At 41.4% G+C, this 17,364-nt stretch overlaps 3 protein-coding genes across 7 annotated transcripts; 1 reads left to right on the forward strand and 2 right to left on the reverse strand.

Moving 5' to 3' along the window:
• On the forward strand, window positions 1–8,740 carry gng7 (guanine nucleotide binding protein (G protein), gamma 7). 5 transcript variants are annotated; one of them, XM_005949065.3, is made up of 4 exons: window positions 1–153; window positions 2,864–2,993; window positions 3,827–3,942; window positions 4,194–8,740. In XM_005949065.3, exons 3-4 carry the CDS (start codon window positions 3,862–3,864, stop codon window positions 4,317–4,319), a joined length of 207 nt encoding a protein of 68 aa, XP_005949127.1. In that variant the 5' UTR covers window positions 1–153; window positions 2,864–2,993; window positions 3,827–3,861; the 3' UTR covers window positions 4,320–8,740. The 5 variants fall into 5 exon arrangements, with proteins under 5 accessions (XP_005949127.1, XP_014185338.1, XP_005949128.1 ...); XM_014329852.2 differs by lacking the exon at window positions 1–153 and adding an exon at window positions 166–417; XM_005949066.3 differs by lacking the exon at window positions 1–153 and adding an exon at window positions 166–394.
• A 1,138-nt stretch (window positions 8,741–9,878) lies between these two features.
• LOC102309296 (growth arrest and DNA damage-inducible protein GADD45 beta) lies at window positions 9,879–12,282 on the reverse strand. Its single transcript, XM_005949064.2, has 4 exons — window positions 12,142–12,282; window positions 11,429–11,530; window positions 11,095–11,311; window positions 9,879–10,908 (listed from the first exon to the last, which is right to left on the reverse strand). The coding sequence occupies exons 1-4, from the start codon at window positions 12,177–12,179 to the stop codon at window positions 10,804–10,806; spliced, it is 462 nt and encodes a 153-aa protein (XP_005949126.1). The 5' UTR covers window positions 12,180–12,282; the 3' UTR covers window positions 9,879–10,803.
• Window positions 12,283–12,781: 499 nt separating this feature from the next.
• On the reverse strand, window positions 12,782–16,855 carry LOC102309005 (interferon-induced protein 44). Its single transcript, XM_005949063.2, has 8 exons — window positions 16,665–16,855; window positions 15,153–15,646; window positions 14,858–14,909; window positions 14,453–14,648; window positions 14,209–14,355; window positions 13,940–14,111; window positions 13,653–13,753; window positions 12,782–13,574 (listed from the first exon to the last, which is right to left on the reverse strand). Exons 2-8 carry the CDS (start codon window positions 15,631–15,633, stop codon window positions 13,317–13,319), a joined length of 1,407 nt encoding a protein of 468 aa, XP_005949125.1. The 5' UTR covers window positions 15,634–15,646; window positions 16,665–16,855; the 3' UTR covers window positions 12,782–13,316.
• Between the last annotated feature and the right edge of the window lie 509 nt (window positions 16,856–17,364).

Consider the following 17,364-nt stretch of genomic DNA (forward strand, 5'->3'; position numbering starts at 1 on the left):
AGGAAGAGAGCAGGAAGGGGGGTAGAGGAGTGGACAGGCACTGGTAACGGAGGGGGAGGCGTTTGGCTCGGTGAAAACGGGGAGTGAACGCGCAGAGAGGGTGAGAAACCAGCGGATCTGGCCCTTTAAATCACCAATACAGCACATTCGGAGGTGAGTTTGGAGATATTTGGCTATTTTTCTCCCCGTGCATAATATTTGTAGCGCCTCTGTGTGCTGCTGCAGCCCCGCATTCTCGCAACTGAGGGCGGCTGCAGCGAAAAGGGGGCTCGTCAGTGTCACGAATCCGGATTTCCCCAGCCCTTTGCCGGCAGAGAGGGTGGGGAGGACCGGGGACAGGGTCAGTGGAAGATTTCCTTCAGCTCGGCTGGACTCTGAGGACGCACGAGCCACAGTAACATGATCTTATATGCCGAAGTAGGCCGTATCAATTTGCATAATAGCGGAATATAACGGCATGCGCTCCGGTCTTGTGCTCGTTGTCGCTGGATGGGTTTATATTTGCCGGAGCTTGCCTCCCTCAAAACATGTCACCACCCTGCTCCCACGGCTAACAATCAGGGCCTATTTGCAGACCCGGAGCGGTGTAGTCTGTTATTCACTGGGATAAATATATCTGGCTTTGATATGTGCACTGTGTTTGCGCTCCCGTGCGTATTCGTCTGTATGTTGGCTCTGTTGAGTCTATGCGTTTAAGTGTGTGTGGTACGTGGATAGCCACGGGAGAGAGGACATGCTGTTCTATCCATCAAAATGCCCGCATTGTGCTTTCACACGGTAGAGCAGCGAGCAGGCCCTATAGCAGAGGACATGGCTTCGTACTGTAGGCCCGATCAACGCTCAGGAGCTGCTTGGATCAATAAGGATTGATGCAGTTTTGCGCGTCTTGAGAGCCTCTGTGTGCTCGCTGGTTGAGGCCTGTCCAGCTCTGGTGGTGTTTATGTTGACCAGGCCGAATCAAATGATCAGCTTAGCGTATATGTTTTGCTTCTGCTAAGAAGAAAGGCGTTCAGTTTGGGGCAAGAAGGGAGAGATGTGGCTGTGTTGGGGGAGAATTTCGTCTGCTGTTTTTAAAGGCTTCTCTTCTCTCGGCACGGTATGCGCCATAGCAAAAAGTTTGAAAAATCAACAGGCTGAGGAAATTAAAGAACTAGGTTAGTAGTGTCTGTGAAGTGATAAAGGAGTCATTTAAGTATATCTGGTACTTTTTTTTGTATGCAGCGGCTCTGCCAGTTGAAACCACCGTGGTTTACCCACTTGATAGAACAGAAAAAAGCACACATTTATGTTTCAAAGGAACAGCAGCTTATAACTAAAGAGGATGCAAGTGCTGCCTTGTCCTTTAATGTTAGCATGTTTGTGTCAAAGGCATGCATCAGCATGTGAACAATCCCTGCAATAAGTCTTATAGAGTTGAGTTTTTATTGTATTCATATGCATATACTCTGCGCTTGGCTTCCAGTGATGCTGCACGCTGTGATTTAGGAGCATTCATTAAATCCTGACAGATAATGAGAAGCGTAGAATGTGTTGTGAGGGAACAGGTGTTTGTCTCTGTTTATTTTCACTTGTTATAGACACATCTGAGGGTTATCTGTTTACACAGCCATAACCAAGGGACTCACCCCCCATTGTTGGACAGAGGCCCATGTGTGTACATTATATTTTAGTTCTGGGGTCAGTATTGGGCACTTGTGGTTAAAGGGGAAAAAAAGAAATCTAGTGCCAAGTAAGGCTAGGGTCAGTATTTCTGTCTCTTACAAGCAGTTCATTTAGGAAGATTCATGTGCCACAATTTGCCAAACATGATGCCTTTTTTTGCTATCTTCAGTTTCTATGAATATGTGTACTCCTAATCTAGGAATGAATTGAAATCAATGCAACTCTCAAGTCTTGTGAGTGTCTAAAGGAAAGAAATGAAGATATGTTGTTCCTGAATTAGGATTTGTGTTCAAGATTCAAGATTAGGATTAAAAATTAGAATTTGGATAGAGGAAAGTCGGCAAAAAGCCGCATAAGTCTGTTAATGCCAACGTGCAGGCAAAGGCAGAATGAGAATTTGTTCAGGTGTTACAGTGGTAATCTCTAGCTTCATTCACTCTCTCTCTCTCTCTCTCTCTCTCCCTCTCTCTCTCTCTCCCTCTCTCTCCCTCTCTCTCCCTCTCTTACACACAAACACACACACACACAGCTCTAATTACAGACATGAATCTCTGAAAGACTCCACAGCAGGAGTAATTAAAGCAGGACTCTCCTCCTTAGAGAGGGAGACAGACAGAGACACAGACTGAGAGACCCGGTGGTAACATGCTCATTGTGATGTATTTGAGGTATGTGTTGTTCACATCTACAGAAGCAAGTTTCCTGCTGTGTTAATCTGAAGGTTTGTAGTGATTTAAAATGAGTTTGGGACCACCCCACCCTCCATATGACAGAATGTCCCACCACCCATTCAGAAAAGTGCTCTTACAGGTGCTTTGTGAAAGAAAAGGAGGTTGTGATGATGGATATGATAGTTAATGGATATGATGAGTATGACATTTTCTTGTGTTTGAAGTAGCAGCTGTGTCATAGTAATATTTTTTATTGCAGTTTTCATATTTGCAGTCGTTATCTCACCTTTAGTTTTTATTACTTTGCTAACTCATTGCTAAAACAGTAAAACCTCTCTATATATGGAGATGTGGAAGTAAAGTGCATAAAGTACACTTTCTTCTTCTTTCTTCTTCTAAAATTGAAAACCTATTTGTAAAAGCAAACAGAAGCAAACATTTTGAAATGTGTATGACTACTGAACTGCCTGTTTATAACGTAGCTTTATCAGCAGGCAGCTCACTTGTTTGCCCATTCTTCTTTTACACAGAGACAAGCCAATGTAAGCTCAGCCGCCGTCCAGCTCTGTCACTGTGACTGCCGTTCCTGCACTGCTCAGACCGCCTCCATCCATTCATATTAGTGTTCAGAGGGAGTCCTGTCTGCACACCATCAGCCAGGTAATACTCTGTTTGCTGTGGTCACTGTATCACGTTCCACATTCCCAGGCTGCTTAATCTGCAAAGTATCTTAAACTCGAATTTTCTTGTGAATTACCCAGTGGACTCAGGAGTCCCTGAGGCAGTGGAATGTGGAATGAATTTATTTGAATGTCTGGATCACAACATTCTCAATCCCAAAGATCTCACTGAGGTTTATTACAACAACCTAATAGTGTATTCCTATTTCAACATGTTGTTTGTGCAGTGTGTGCATTACATTCAGAAGACAAATATCAGATGCTGATGCGTATTAGCATCTTTAATATAAGGGCTTTTATTTAATTGCTTTTTTGTTAAATATCAAATTCATTTTTGGTTACATTGTCGTTACACTGTTGCTTTCAATCGTCATATTATGAATTAAAATGCTGCTATGTTTCACTCTAAATTTCTGCTGCACTACTATGTAGTCACCTCATGGTGGTGCTATAGCGCCGCAGCTGACGTTCCACACAATCCTCTTAACTGATTTAAATTTATGACCCATAACACTAAAAAGGGAATTTAAGCCATCATTTCATTTCTGATCTAATGGCAAAAAAACCAAAAAATATTACACTCTTAGTTGTGCTTTGTTTATATTTGATCCTCTGCAGGCTTTCTTTTTTGTTTGCTTTTCTGCGATTCATTTAGCAGTGCTATAAAGGACAGTTTCAGGGAATAATCAGGGAATTATCTAGTACTTAAATTCACATCTCTATTAAGTATACATGAAATTAATGTTTCTTGGTCTCTGACAAATCTAGTGAAGTAAACCAAACACAACTCATTCTGTTTTTTCACTCCTTCAGTTTTCTCCTGTGTTGGTGTATTCTCATGGATCAGTATGTCTACCACTAATAATATCGCCCAGGCCAGGAAACTGGTGGAACAGCTGAGGATTGAGGCAGGGATTGAGCGCATTAAGGTAAAACAACCGTTTTCTGCTGTGTTAGCAAATGTGAGTGCGTAATTATTCATACACATTTAACTGCTCTCCCTCTCTACTCATTCTTGTTCCCCCTTTGCTGCTTCTTCCTTCATTTACCCTTACAACTTTATTATTTCTTCTACCTCCAATGCCCTCATTTTAAATTTCGCACCTTCTTATCTATCCCCTTTTTTGCCTTCCCCCATGCCCTTCCTCCTTTTCTCTCCCTCCCCCTTCTATCCGGTCAGGTGTCTAAAGCAGCAGCAGACCTGATGAGTTACTGTGAGCAGCACGCTCGTAGCGACCCTCTGCTGGTTGGTGTTCCCACCTCTGAAAACCCTTTCAAGGACAAGAAACCTTGCATCATCCTATAGCTGCTTCCTGCTTCTCCTACCCCTCTCACGCACACACACACAAACACACATTCTCACACACTCTTGCACATACATATACACACTAACACATAAACGTATACTTTTGCCATTTAACTAGATCCCCGCATTTACCAAGACACACCTTGGAGCAGCCATGTCTGATCTTACAGGGCTGTCGAGCATCCACACACACAGAGAAACACACACGCTCCCAGAATCGCCACTCTGGAAAAGCGCCATACACCGGAGCAACAGCTAGGGGGAGGGTATGCTGCGCTCACAGTGGCTGAGATCAGTATATCACTGAGTATGATCCAAGGTGCTTTGGTATTATTCACATATGCTGGTGAATTAACTACAAGTTTCAGCTAAAATTGAAAAGGGATTTGGACATTAATGATCGATAGGAAATCAGCATTTTCTTCTTTTTTTTTGTTATCGTGAAATGAGGTGTTGGTTCAAAGATGGGTAGCTGTGCCATAGGCAGGCGGTGGGAGGATGCATGTGCAAAAAAACAGAATGAGTGGTAGGCGCTAGGCCAATCGTGCCAAACTGGACCTCGTGTCCCATTAAAAGTTCAATAAATGCTTCTTTTTCTGTGGGAGATTTTTTTAAAAAAAAGTATGAAAGCTTCATTCTTGGGTCATTTTGGAGCAACTGGCTAAAGCCTTTGCCTTTATCAGGCCATAGCATGTTCCCACCCAAACCTGTATCAACAGACCTTCTCTGCCTGTGGCCTCACAATGGCTGCCTGCAGCCTTTGGCCAAGCCTCCAGCTGTGCCAACCTGTACAAAAATTCCTTTCTAGATGCTGATCTGCTGTCACTGATTCCACTGCGGCTCATGATAGCCGCCACGGGCTGATGTCTAAGCTGATCCCAGATCTGCACCTATGAGAGCAAGCAGTGAACGGCTCTACACAGAACTCAAGCTATTAACCGCAGACGTTTACTGCATTTTTTCTTAAGAAATACTTGTTTGTGAACTCAATGTACGTTTTAGATATTTTGTTGAAGCATTACTTAACAGATAGGACAATACTTTACATTTTTTTAGATCGTTTTCTTTTCACGTAGGTGTTGCCCCTGGCGGATCAGGTTTGTTTTCCTGCTTGCATTAATGAAATAACAGGATATCTGGTTGTAAGCCAGGGGTAATACCTAACCAGATCTACTGTACATCAAGCCTCCCTGTGCTTTACCCCAAGAGAGGGCGAGGCCACAGAATGATCACATCAGAGAATCAGTCTGTAAGGGACTGCGAGGCTGGAGGAGATGACCCAGACATAGAAAGTAAAAATGAAGGTGCCCTCTTCCCACCCTCTCAGCCCATATATATTTCAATTACTAGTTCTTGTAGGGTGAATAGAACGAAAATGAGAGGAGTGGGTAGTCTGAAAATAAGGGGTCACCTCTCTGTTCAAGGGGTTTACATCTTGTTTTAATGCTTTGCAATTATGGCTATTAATCAGATTACCTGACTTCACCAGTCTAAAGGTCCCAGTTTCCCCAGCATAAGAGCTCACTCTGACGTTATCCCAGCTTGGTCACAGGCTGGATCAGTAGGAGCTGGCAGTCTCCTTTCTGTGTCCCTCCATCCTCGTCTCCTCCACAGCGCTCCTCCTGTCTGACAAACCAAACTTGATTGTAAAAACTGAAACATGAAGAAGAAAAAAATCAAGTTAATTAAGAGAAAAAAAAAACTAAGTGTATAAACTTTCTTTCAGACATGTGCAGAAGTGATAAGTTGAAGAGTAGCTGTTTTGGCTTTCTTTTTTTTCTTTTTCTTTTTTTTAAGTTCTCTTCTTTCTATGGAGTCCATGGAACCTGGTCAGTTGAGTATTACCCTGTACAGTGTTTGTAAGATACAAACTCAGAACACAGATTTCCCCTCTGTGGATGTTGGATTTTTTTAGTACTACTTATTCTGTCAATCAGGATCACGTCTGTCCTTTGCTTTTTCCTTTTTTACGTCAATCAGGTTTTAGAGGCCTGCGATAGCTGAGGTTGGTTTCGGCCACATATAAAACCGATGAGGATGAAGTAATGTACCGGAAACAAAAGCTGTGTTTGGTTTAGAGTCATGCCCCGTAACAAGATGAATCAACATCGGACCTCATTACGGTGGTGCAAAACCAACCTCCTGATCTGACCTTTAACACCAAAGCTGTCCTTGTTTTTTTTAGTTTTTTGTTTTTTGGGGGGCAACAGGCATCTAGACCAACATACAACACACACCTACATCCTGTGCTTTGGGTGCTTTTCAAGCTTGAATGATGTTTATCAGAGGTAAAAGGTTAATAGCTGTAAGGAGAATTGGTGAGAGAGGGGATCTTCCTTCCATCATATCTACACTTTAGCATTTAGCCGAGGGTGGGATCATTTGGACATGGCTTATATCTGCTGACATAGAGTCACAAGGGTTCGTCGTACTAGTTTTCTGCTTTCATGTCACTTAAGGTCAGTGTGACCCAGCTGCTATACAGACTTTGGAGGTGGGTGGAAAGAGTTGTTTGCATCCACACGTGCTCATGCGTACCTGGGAATGTGTGGGGTTTAGACAAATCGGCATTAGAATAATTGTAATTGTTACATTTAGCAATCTCAAACTGTGAGAATAAGCATATTTCCCAAAATGTCAAATGATTCCTTTAAAAATTCAGCTTTGTGATTAATTACCAGTTTAAATCGCTGCTTAGCATCTGTGTTTTTGCACTGTAGCCAATGGCTTATGATACAGACAAAGATAGAAGTATAGAGAGCAGGAGCTGGAGAAAGGCCATAGAGAGGGTGTGCAAGTGTGTGTGCGTGTGTGTGGGTGCTTGTGTTTGGTAGCTGAAAAGGGATGATTTGGCAGAGCAGTAGGTGGAGAGGAGAAAATAGAGGAGCATGCAAGTGTGTGCTCGTGTGCATGGTCTGTGTGTGTTTGTGCGAGTGACACAGTGCGTAAGAACGAGCAGTGCCTCCAGTGCTGCAGTGTTAGACTGTAATGTTATAGTACTGCAGTCCTGCAGTTCTAGGTCAGGGTTAGTCTGACCAGAGGAAAGGTCATGTGATACCACAAGTCAGAACAACATATATGGCTTGCACTTCCTCCTTTTCTCACTTAATCAGTCTGCATATTTTGAAGAGTGAAAAGGGGGATTGTGTCACAGGCTAAAATTGATCAGGTGAAATGTGGCAAAACAAATAATTTCATTACCACTAACATAAGCCTTGGATACGTAAAGGAACATGTTGACATTTGAGGAAATGTGTATATTTGCTTTCTCCTGCAGCTGGTTAGCTTACCTTAAAGACAAGAAACAGGGAGAAACGCCTCTGTTCACCTGCAAAAAAGCTCTTTTAAAGTTCTCAGTCAAGGTGTTATATGACTTTGATGTTTTGCCATTATCACAGTGAGCCATAGAGGTGCTGGTAGACAGGTTTTGTTGCTGCTAGCCTGGCTGTTTCAAGCTGTTTATCTTTATGCTAAGTTAAAGCAGGTAGCCCTAGAAGCAGATATGATGAAAGGAATGATTGAAGAGATTAATTAGGCTGATATAAATAAACGGTGCTCTTTTTTTTTTAAAGAACTACCTAAAGACATGTGATGGCATAGCAACAGTATTGACTTAACTATACGTACTTATTTGGCCTGGGTTTGCTTATCAAGGACCTGAACTATTCTAAGATGAAAGAACTGATTCCCTGTCAGTTTACAGGAATGTGATAAACACTTTCCTTTCATTTCTTTGCAAGCTAAAGTGAAAGAGAATTCTTGCTGCAGAGGTTTAACACAAGGAAACATACATGCATAACTTATCATCAGACAAATGCACATACACACACACAACCACACACACAGATGTCCTGGTATTGCCAAGCATATGCTATTTTTTTTTTTTTATTACTATCATTCCATCCATGGTTGGGCTTCAATCAGAGACACACAGCTTGGATTGCTGGTTTGTCTGATTGATTGGTTGTTAGTTTGCCTTATAGTGGTGTATATCATGTAAATGCTGGACTTGGAGGTGGGGGGCAGTCTTAAACAGTCTTAAAAGTGGAACACACGGCTCAAAGTGGAAATTTACTGGTGTTGTGCGCAAAAATGCAAGCCTCTCGAAATTCATTTCAAGCTTGGTGAGGAGAGCCGAGGCTCCTCCCTGTTGGACTTTCATATCAAGCTTCTCTGATTTGGCTCCGAGCCCTTCCTGAGAATCATCTTTTGTGCTCTGATCTCCTGTGTATGCATACAGTATATGTATCTTTTTGCCTTGATTGACTATGAAGAAAATATATCTATTTTTTGTAACTGTTCTCTGATGTGCCATAACTCATGTTTTCTTGCACACTGTTAATATTTTGTGGATATTGCTGTTTAAAAAAGATGATATTGAGAAGTAGATAACATTAATAAAAAGATGATATAATAACAAACTTTTCCTGTATTGTTTTTTTTATTTTGTTTTGATGTTAACATCAGTGTATTTCAAGTTTACTGGGCAGATCACAAACATCAGATACAATACAAGTATGAGCCTCGCAGAGCTGCTGGTATAGCTGCAGAATATTAGTGTTTTTGATTATTATCTGAGGTTTATCGGTTTAAAAATGCAACTGCAACTTTACAATGCACTTGCAGAAACATGCTCTCTGGCCTACTTGGTATACGATGTGCAGCGCATGATGCATGTAAGAGAATGCATCAAACAGAGTAAACAAAGAGCAGAGCTAGGTAAAAGTCTCCCAGTTTGGTCATTTCACAGGAATTCCATTGTTGTAGCCGTCTCAGGCCTTCACTGTGCCCTTTGGAGTGTGCTTTCAACCGTCACAAGCTTGTCTCCAAGTTTCAAACCATACTTCCCATGACCCTTCTGCAAGTCACAGCCAATCGGATTTAGGCTGGATGAGCCACGGCCTTTGAGAAGACACTCCCCTCACCAGTCACTACCCTGTGTGATTGTAAACAAGTGTGAGGTCCATGTGCCTCAATATGTTCCTCTCTCCTCTAGCAGCAGACAGGGCTGTGAACAGCCATGTGAGAGCAGAGGGTGGAATAGATTGCAAAGCAGAGGGAAGATCCTGAGATTAAGCAGAGATAATAGAGGGATCAGAGGCTTCACCCACACACACGCACAAACACACATTATGTTATTTGCATGCAACATTGTTGCAGGGCTTTAGCTGCAATATATAATGCAAATACATTTTTAAAAGATTCTTGTTATGCATGTATGGAATCTGGCTAGGGAATAAATAAAAACACTTGACACGCAGGTAATGCGTCTTTCCTGTAATGCTTCATTACTTCCTGACTTGTAGGGACAGTAGGTCTGCATGAGCTTGTTATGCTTGTTTTAGTGAGTTTCTGTCCCCACCCCAGTTTCATTCTCACTGACTTATGCTCACGACAATAGAAGGGGCTGGCAATGACAAAGACTTTGCCCTAAGTGTGCATGCATTTTCCATGACTTCAGCCCGAATGTAAACTGTAGTTGCGTGACTCAGCAGGTTCCATGACGCACACATGGCTTTTGTTTTGAAATCTGAGCAGAAGCCCCAGGAACAAGAAGAATTTATGAATAAAATAATTTATTTACTTAGATAACAGAGCACAAAATAGATTACAAATAACTACAAAAAACAATACAATCAATAAATTAACAGTGTAGCCACTTTACATTAGTTATTTATCAGAAAGGCAGCACTCTTGAAGGCACAAAGAAGTTGATATTTTTACAATACATTTAAAGCTGACCTGTCCGGATCAGACAGCACAGGCGTTCTGCATCATTGGGAATTTCGGATCCTGACTAAAATATATCATCCTCAGAGTCTCTTTACATTGTTTTTTCTTTTGTTTCTTCCGGTGTCCATAGGTCCTGTGTGTCTTTAACATTATTTCCATTTCAGTTTCCATGGTGACAATTCCCCAGCAGCTTTCAGCTGTTCGTTTTAAGAATGTACATACTGCACACCCAGTCTTTTCTACAGTAAAAAACAAGTATTGTAAATGCATACCACACATAGACATACCACACATACAAACACACACCTCTCCTCTCCTTTTCTGGGACTCTCCCAGGAATGTCTGGTACAGTTTCAGCACTGCAACATTCCTGTCAGTCAAACAAACAAGACTTCCAGATATAAGATGGGTGTGGATGTGTTCCTTTCAAAACTACTACTCCTCTTAATGTTTACTATGTCACACCCCATAGACATTGTGAGCACCCAGAGAGCAACACAAAACAGATTGTGTTTTGATGGCATTGTAAAAACATTGTGACTTTTCTCTCTGTATCTTTTGCACAAGTACAGATTCTAGAAACCAGTGTCCAGTCCAGCTGTTTCACTAGTCTTTGAGTGGGAGTCCATGGTTTTGCTGGTCATTAAGGATAGTGGACTGGAGCGGCTACACTCCAGGTCATCCCTGCTTGAGCATACAGATCCTTCAGTGTATCAGTATCTGGCCACAAAAGTTCCTGTATGCAGACCCTTCAGCGTTCCTGCAGGACTAGTTCAGGCACCCACTGGTCAAGGCGCCGACTCTCCTGGCAGTAGGTCCCCACTTCCTGCAGTCTGCAGTGCTCTGCCTGAGGATTCTGTGTGGGAGAAAAAAAGAATCATGTCCAGCGTTCAATTTGAATTGAACCTGCAAAGTAAGAGTAAAAATCACAAGGCGATGACAAAGAAAAGGTGCAATATCTTAGCTGAAAATTGTGCATGAAAAAGATCACCATCTGCCTTTCAGTTACATAAGAGGTAGCCACTATGCTGAGTCAACACACCGTAACCAGCATGCAGTGAAGGTCTCTGTGCTCTTCCTGGTTCCTGTTGGCATCCACAGCTCCCAGCAGCCGCTGGAGTCGCTGAAACCCAGAGACTCGCAAGATGGTGATGCCGCTGTCGCAGCAGAAGGACTGTAGCAACGTGAAGTGGATCTGCAGCGCCACATCGTTTTCATCGTCGGCTGCCAGCACGCATAGCACCACGCTGTCTGGATCTCTGAGGGGGAAGAGAAAAGAAGAAAAATGAGGAAAAACCTGAATTCACATGTCTGGGGATGATCAGTTTGGGCAATGAGAAGAGAAGCACAAACCAAAATTAATACTTTCAACTCACACATTAAGAAGCTTGGCTGATTCATAAATGCCAACAGTGAGACAGCCTTGTTTCTGAGCAGTTACCAGCAACTCCTCCAGAGCCAGACCTACAGACTGCATCCTAAGGGATAAGGACAGGACAGTTAGCCTTTTGTATTCTACAATATGACAAAACATTAGTGGTATTAAATATATGCAGCACTGCTTCAAAAATCCCCCCTCTTCCATATTAATTGAATTAAAAGTCGTTAGAACACTGAAATACACGCTCAGATCAGTTTCATTATCAGTTTCATGCATGGGGATGATTGTGGTGATATAAAACAAGCCATAAATGCGCATTTTACAGTTTCAAGGAATTTCGCTGCATGTTGTGCAACGTGCATGCGTAGTATTGTGTATGCCAGTACAAAGATATTAATACTGAGGTCTTATGACTCATAATAATTCATGCATAATCTCTGGATTTTGGCTTTTACGCGCATGCGGGTGTCAAACTTTGACAGGACAGAAAAGATTGTAACATTTTATGCACCCAGATGTTAAATAACAGAAAGTCTCTGCGTTCCAGTCTCAAATCAAAGCTTTCAAAAAAGCACTTTAATTACATCAGCCTAAGCAATCCACACAACGGAGGGGTCAAAGGACGATCAACATACCCTTCCAGCACATGATCACGCACATGCACATGCTGAACCAACATAAAAATAGAGCTGAAGCAAGAAATCTTACTTGTTCTCGATGGAAGCAAAGCTTTCTTCGGGAATCATGATTGCAAATTAAAAACCGATCCCACTGCGTAAATGCGTGACAACTGCCGGTGTACCAAAGTTATGCCAGTCTCTTCTGCGTTTGTTGTTGGCAACGTTGCGTCACAGTTTTATAGTGAAGCTGGAAGGTGGGCGGCACCGAAACTAGGCGAGTTTTGCAATTGGCTCAAAGGAAAACCAACATATTTTCTTGTCATGTGGCCTCGTGGGTTTGTATGGTTACAGTGAGTGATGACTTTAAGGGACAAAAGTACACTTGTCATTCTGACATAACTGATATTATGCATAAACAAATACATGCATCTGTTCAAGTGAAATGATCTAACTAGCTCCCGTGTTGGACTATGAGATAAAATTGTGTAATAAGAGATCACCTTTTCATAACAACGTCTTTACAGGACTGATGTGATTATGTAATTATGACTGACATCTAGTGGCTGAATGAAGGGGGGACGTCTATGTAACCCTCCTACTACTGAAAGACTGCAGTCATGCATATAAAGCAAGCAAGCGATTTGTGGAACTATATCATCAGTAAAAATGGACCTAGAGTCAAATTTGCAATATGTAACAAACTGAAATAAAGCATATGATAAAGCATATTGACTTTCTGACTTTCCTTTATTTTTTTTATTTTTTTTACACAATAAGAGCAGGACAAGGAAGAATATATTTGCAAATTAATATTTTCAGAATATCCAAGTTAATTAAAATAAAAGAAGTGCACACAACAGACTCTGCTTCTAAGGATCTGAAACTCAAGCTTGACTTAAGGATCTACCTCAAAGCTGATCAGGACCCATGATTGGATCACGTGGCATCTGTTAATGACTTTAATTAAGCTCAAAGATTTTAGCTTCAGAGCGCAAAAATATAGCACTTTGATCCAGTGGCTTTTAGTTGAGAGAAAGCAGCATGCAACGTGCTGGCACATCTTTGCAGACATGAAATGAACAGTGAATATTTATAAATGTTTTTACTGTTTCACTCATGAAACAAATATAGTTTCAGTTTGCCTACAATACAAGGGTTTTACTTTAAGATCATTTGTTGCAACCCTCTTGGAGAACCTAATTAATTGATCATTTTGAAAAGGTCTGAATTGAAATGGTTTGGGATGCTTATATGTTTTGGATTTCAAATAATCTGATGTTCTTTGTGTTCTTGATAATCAGGGCGGGAAATATCACTGGATCTGTAAAGCTCCATCTGATCATTCCCTTCCTGAATTTCAGCCTGGTTCTCAAAAAAGCTGTCTGCAAAGTTCAGCATGTGCTGCACAGCACCAAACAGTAGAGTGTCAGTGTCCTGGTCCAGGTCCAGCTCCTCACTGTAGTTCTTCACCGGCAGTATACAGGATAACGGGATGCCCAGAGCCTCACTCAGCTCACGCGCCTGATTACACAGATTAAATGAGCATTATTGTCATGTCAAATTTTGACCTGCTGCTGTAAATGCATCTAAAAACATCACCTTCTTCTGGATGTAAAAACTGCGATAAACATTCTTCAAGTCTTCCGCCACCAGTGGACAGGCCTCGTCTACTTTAGTCATCAGCAACAGCTGAGGAATTCCTTTGAGGGACCGGAAATACAAATCACGACTGAAACAGTTTACTGACACCAAGAAAAGGTTTACCCTTTGTTGTATTTCCCTAATATAGCCTTATATATTTACATATATATAAAACTGCCTGCTGCACGTGCTGTTTTCAATGTTTTCTAAAAAAAAAAAAAATAATCAAAAGAGTTTCTGCTGACCCAGCTGATTAGTCTTTCTCCGGATGGCACAAAGTTTTTCCAGCATTTTCTGGCTGAGAATAGAGACCTTGCAGGTGTCGACCACATAAACCACACAGTGAATCCTGTCACTCAGAGTCACATGCTTCTGATAGCCAGGAGCATCTGTTAGGATAGGGCCAGATGTGCTAAACTGAAGTACAAAAAAACATAGTTGTTACTTATCAATCAGCTGCCTACGTTTTTTGTATTTAATCATTTACTATTTAATCAGTTAACATGAAATGCACCTGGTAGCGATCCTTGATGTGACCTTTATAGATGTTGACCAAGTCCTCAATGTCCAAACCACCCTTTTCCTCCAGCCCCATTGTGTCACAGAGGATCAGTGGGACGACGCAACCACCTTTCCCTGCCTTGATGGTGTAAGTGCGAAACTACAAAACAGATAGAAAATGTCATTTAATGGGAAAACACTGTACATTACAGGTAGAGCATGCAGATTCAGTTACACAAAAAGTCCTGTGCCAGTACCTGAGTGGTCACACTCTCCCCCGCTGTGCCAGCGATGGCCTGGGAAGTCATGTTGCCTCGAAATGCTGAGTTGATGGAGTTAAAGAAGCTGGACTTGCCTGCTCCAATCGGGCCTACCAACAACACACGGGCTTGGTGTACTGTTTTGATGTCAGGCTTATAGTTCAGGATGGCCTTCATCAATTGCTGTTTTTGTCTAGAAGAAAGAAAATGTACCCACACCACCCAGAGTGCAAGCACAAAAAGTTTACATGATGACAAGCTAAAAAAGATATGACATAACCTTATACTGATGATGAACATATGATGAACAATTTAGTTTTTCTTAGAATTACAAAATCCAAACATAAATTTATATATTTTACACAAACACCACCAATAACTGTGCTGCAGGTTTCTACATACTCAGCCGTCCATTTGATGTTCCTCCAGGGCTTGGGCAAGAGATCTTCTAGGTCTATAAGTGAAAAATCCATTAATAAGAACAGGATCACTTTTTAATCATATCAATATTAATTCTCTAAAAAATGCACAGTAAAATTACAAGCCTTGGTTTAAGCATAAGCTCATGAGTGCACGAGGCCATTTCTGCAAGTAGATGAGCACGTTTTCTTAATAGTCATGAAATGTCTGTTTTGAAAGTATAACCATGGGAGACATCTTTTTAATTCTATAAAACTCAGGGATTACTTTTACACACCTTCAACTCGATACACCTCGAACTCTGTCAGTGTCAAGTCATTTCCATGCATATCTGCAGCCTGAAAGTTGAAGCCTGTGCCTGGATTTGACTGCACTTCAGGGTTGTCATCATGCAAGAAAACCAGAGCACCGTAATTTGGACCGGTGCCTCCATCAGTGAAAGCACGCTGCCCGATGATAGCTGCTACCCTCAGTGGTTTGTTTCTCTCAGCACTGATACTGTAGAGAAATGTCTTCTCATCATTGACACCCTCTCCACCTTGAGTGTAATCTTTGGAGGTGTAGGCTCCATAGATGAACCCAGCAGCATTGTAGGCTACAATAACGGTGGGCCCTTGATTGTCACAGTGTCTGTGGAAGACATTAGCAGTGAACCCATGGATGCTGGCTTTGTGGAGCAGATGGAGTTTGACACGACCGAAAAGAGAGAGGAGCTGCTTCTCCTGATCCTTAGACAAGGCGGATTTCATTGCTGCCATGATGGGAAATCACCTGATGATGTAGACACAGATCAGATCAAGTTTAACAAGTTATCTCAGAAAACCACAACTGCACATGCATCCTGTGACCATTTATATAATATATTATTAAGGGTGTTTTTTTTTTTTAAATAAAATGTCATGTAAACCTGCAAGTGAATCATCCCACTCCCACCTTACTGAAAACTCTTTTGCTTGTGAAACACTTTCTTTTTGAAGGGCACGTTTGCTGTCTTTCATTAAAACATGTAAAATACAATCACTACCAGTCCACATAGCAAAATTGGTATGGCCCAGATCTGGCCCACACAGTGTGCTTATACATGGCCCACATGCTACAAAGAATGACGGGCCTTTGGTGGCCCAGATCTGGTTTGCCAGATGTGGTCCACACGAAGCCAGTTGCAGACACACTGGTGGTCCTGTGCTGGCCCAGAGCAGTTTCAGCTCTGGCCCCAGATGTCAGCCTAATGTGTAGCTTAATTAAGACGAGTAAACTGTCTGTCACTAGGTTCTGGATAAAGTGTACACTGACAAACCTGTCAAACTTGCATTTGAAACGTTGGTTACCATAGCAGTATAATATTGCAACATGGCATTTGTGTCTTCTAACTAAAATAGGAAAATAGGAACATAAATAGTGTCATCATTGCCAGACCTGGCCCACATCTGGTTGACATACACCAAGCTATGACACTGGTCAGTCAGAAGTGCCAGCTTACTTTAAAGTAACACTCTGAGAATTTGGGGTTTTATTTATCTGACCTCACTTTTCCTAGTTTTCATATTTGCAGTCAGGAGAAAATATGTTAATTTACAGCTACCAATTTAATTATGCAGGATAATCAGCACAGAAAACATTTCATGTTTGATTCTCAAACAAGAAATATAATGGAAGAAACATTTTCTCAGACAAAGAGAAACTGAAAGTAAAACCACCTTCAAGAAACCCGCTGAAGTGATAAAAGTCATACTTGCAGCAGAAAGATGCATACTGTGGATGAAGTTAGATGTTATCAAAACAAACTCACCTTCAGAAGACAAACTGATGCAGGAAAAATACAGTCTGTGGCACGCCGCAGTGGTTTAATGTGTTGTGGAGGTTCAAACAGGAATGAAAGTAAAAATAAACCTTTTTTCTTTGTCCCTGTTGTGATTGGTCACATTGTAAAGGCTGTAAAATGAGTGCAACCAATAAGACTTGACATGAAACATGATTCTTCTGTGATACTGAGTTTTGCAGTTCAGTCTAAAAGCTATAAAAGCGTCTTTGATGATACACCGAAAGAAATACAGTTATGAGGAATATACAGTATAATAAGCCTTATGAATAAATTATTCAATTAGTATGTATTTGTTCCTTTATTCATGTGTATTTTAGTCATTTTCAGAGGTTTTTTTTAAGTATAATCAAATTCAGATGCATACACATACATACAGTATTGTGCAAAAGTCTTGAGTTACTCCTCTTTACACTTCGTCTTCAAGGAACCACACCTTGTTGATTTTTTTTAAACCGGTCTTAAGCAATAGTTTTCCAGGCAAAAGACTTTTAAACTTTTTCCTTTGGACGTTGGCTGCTTTTCCTCTAAAAAACAACCTTGTAGGTTTACCCCTTCCCCAATAACAACCTCAGTCGTGATTCCCTGTCCTGTTTTGTTCCTGAAAGACAAGTCAGTGAAAACCAAATTCATTTTTAAACTCACTGACTTTTATGGAACATATAGCAAA

Source organism: Haplochromis burtoni, unplaced genomic scaffold (assembly GCF_018398535.1).
Source record: "Haplochromis burtoni strain Fernald_Lab_line unplaced genomic scaffold, NCSU_Asbu1 Contig_89, whole genome shotgun sequence".
NCBI classification, from domain to species: Eukaryota; Metazoa; Chordata; class Actinopteri; order Cichliformes; family Cichlidae; genus Haplochromis; species Haplochromis burtoni.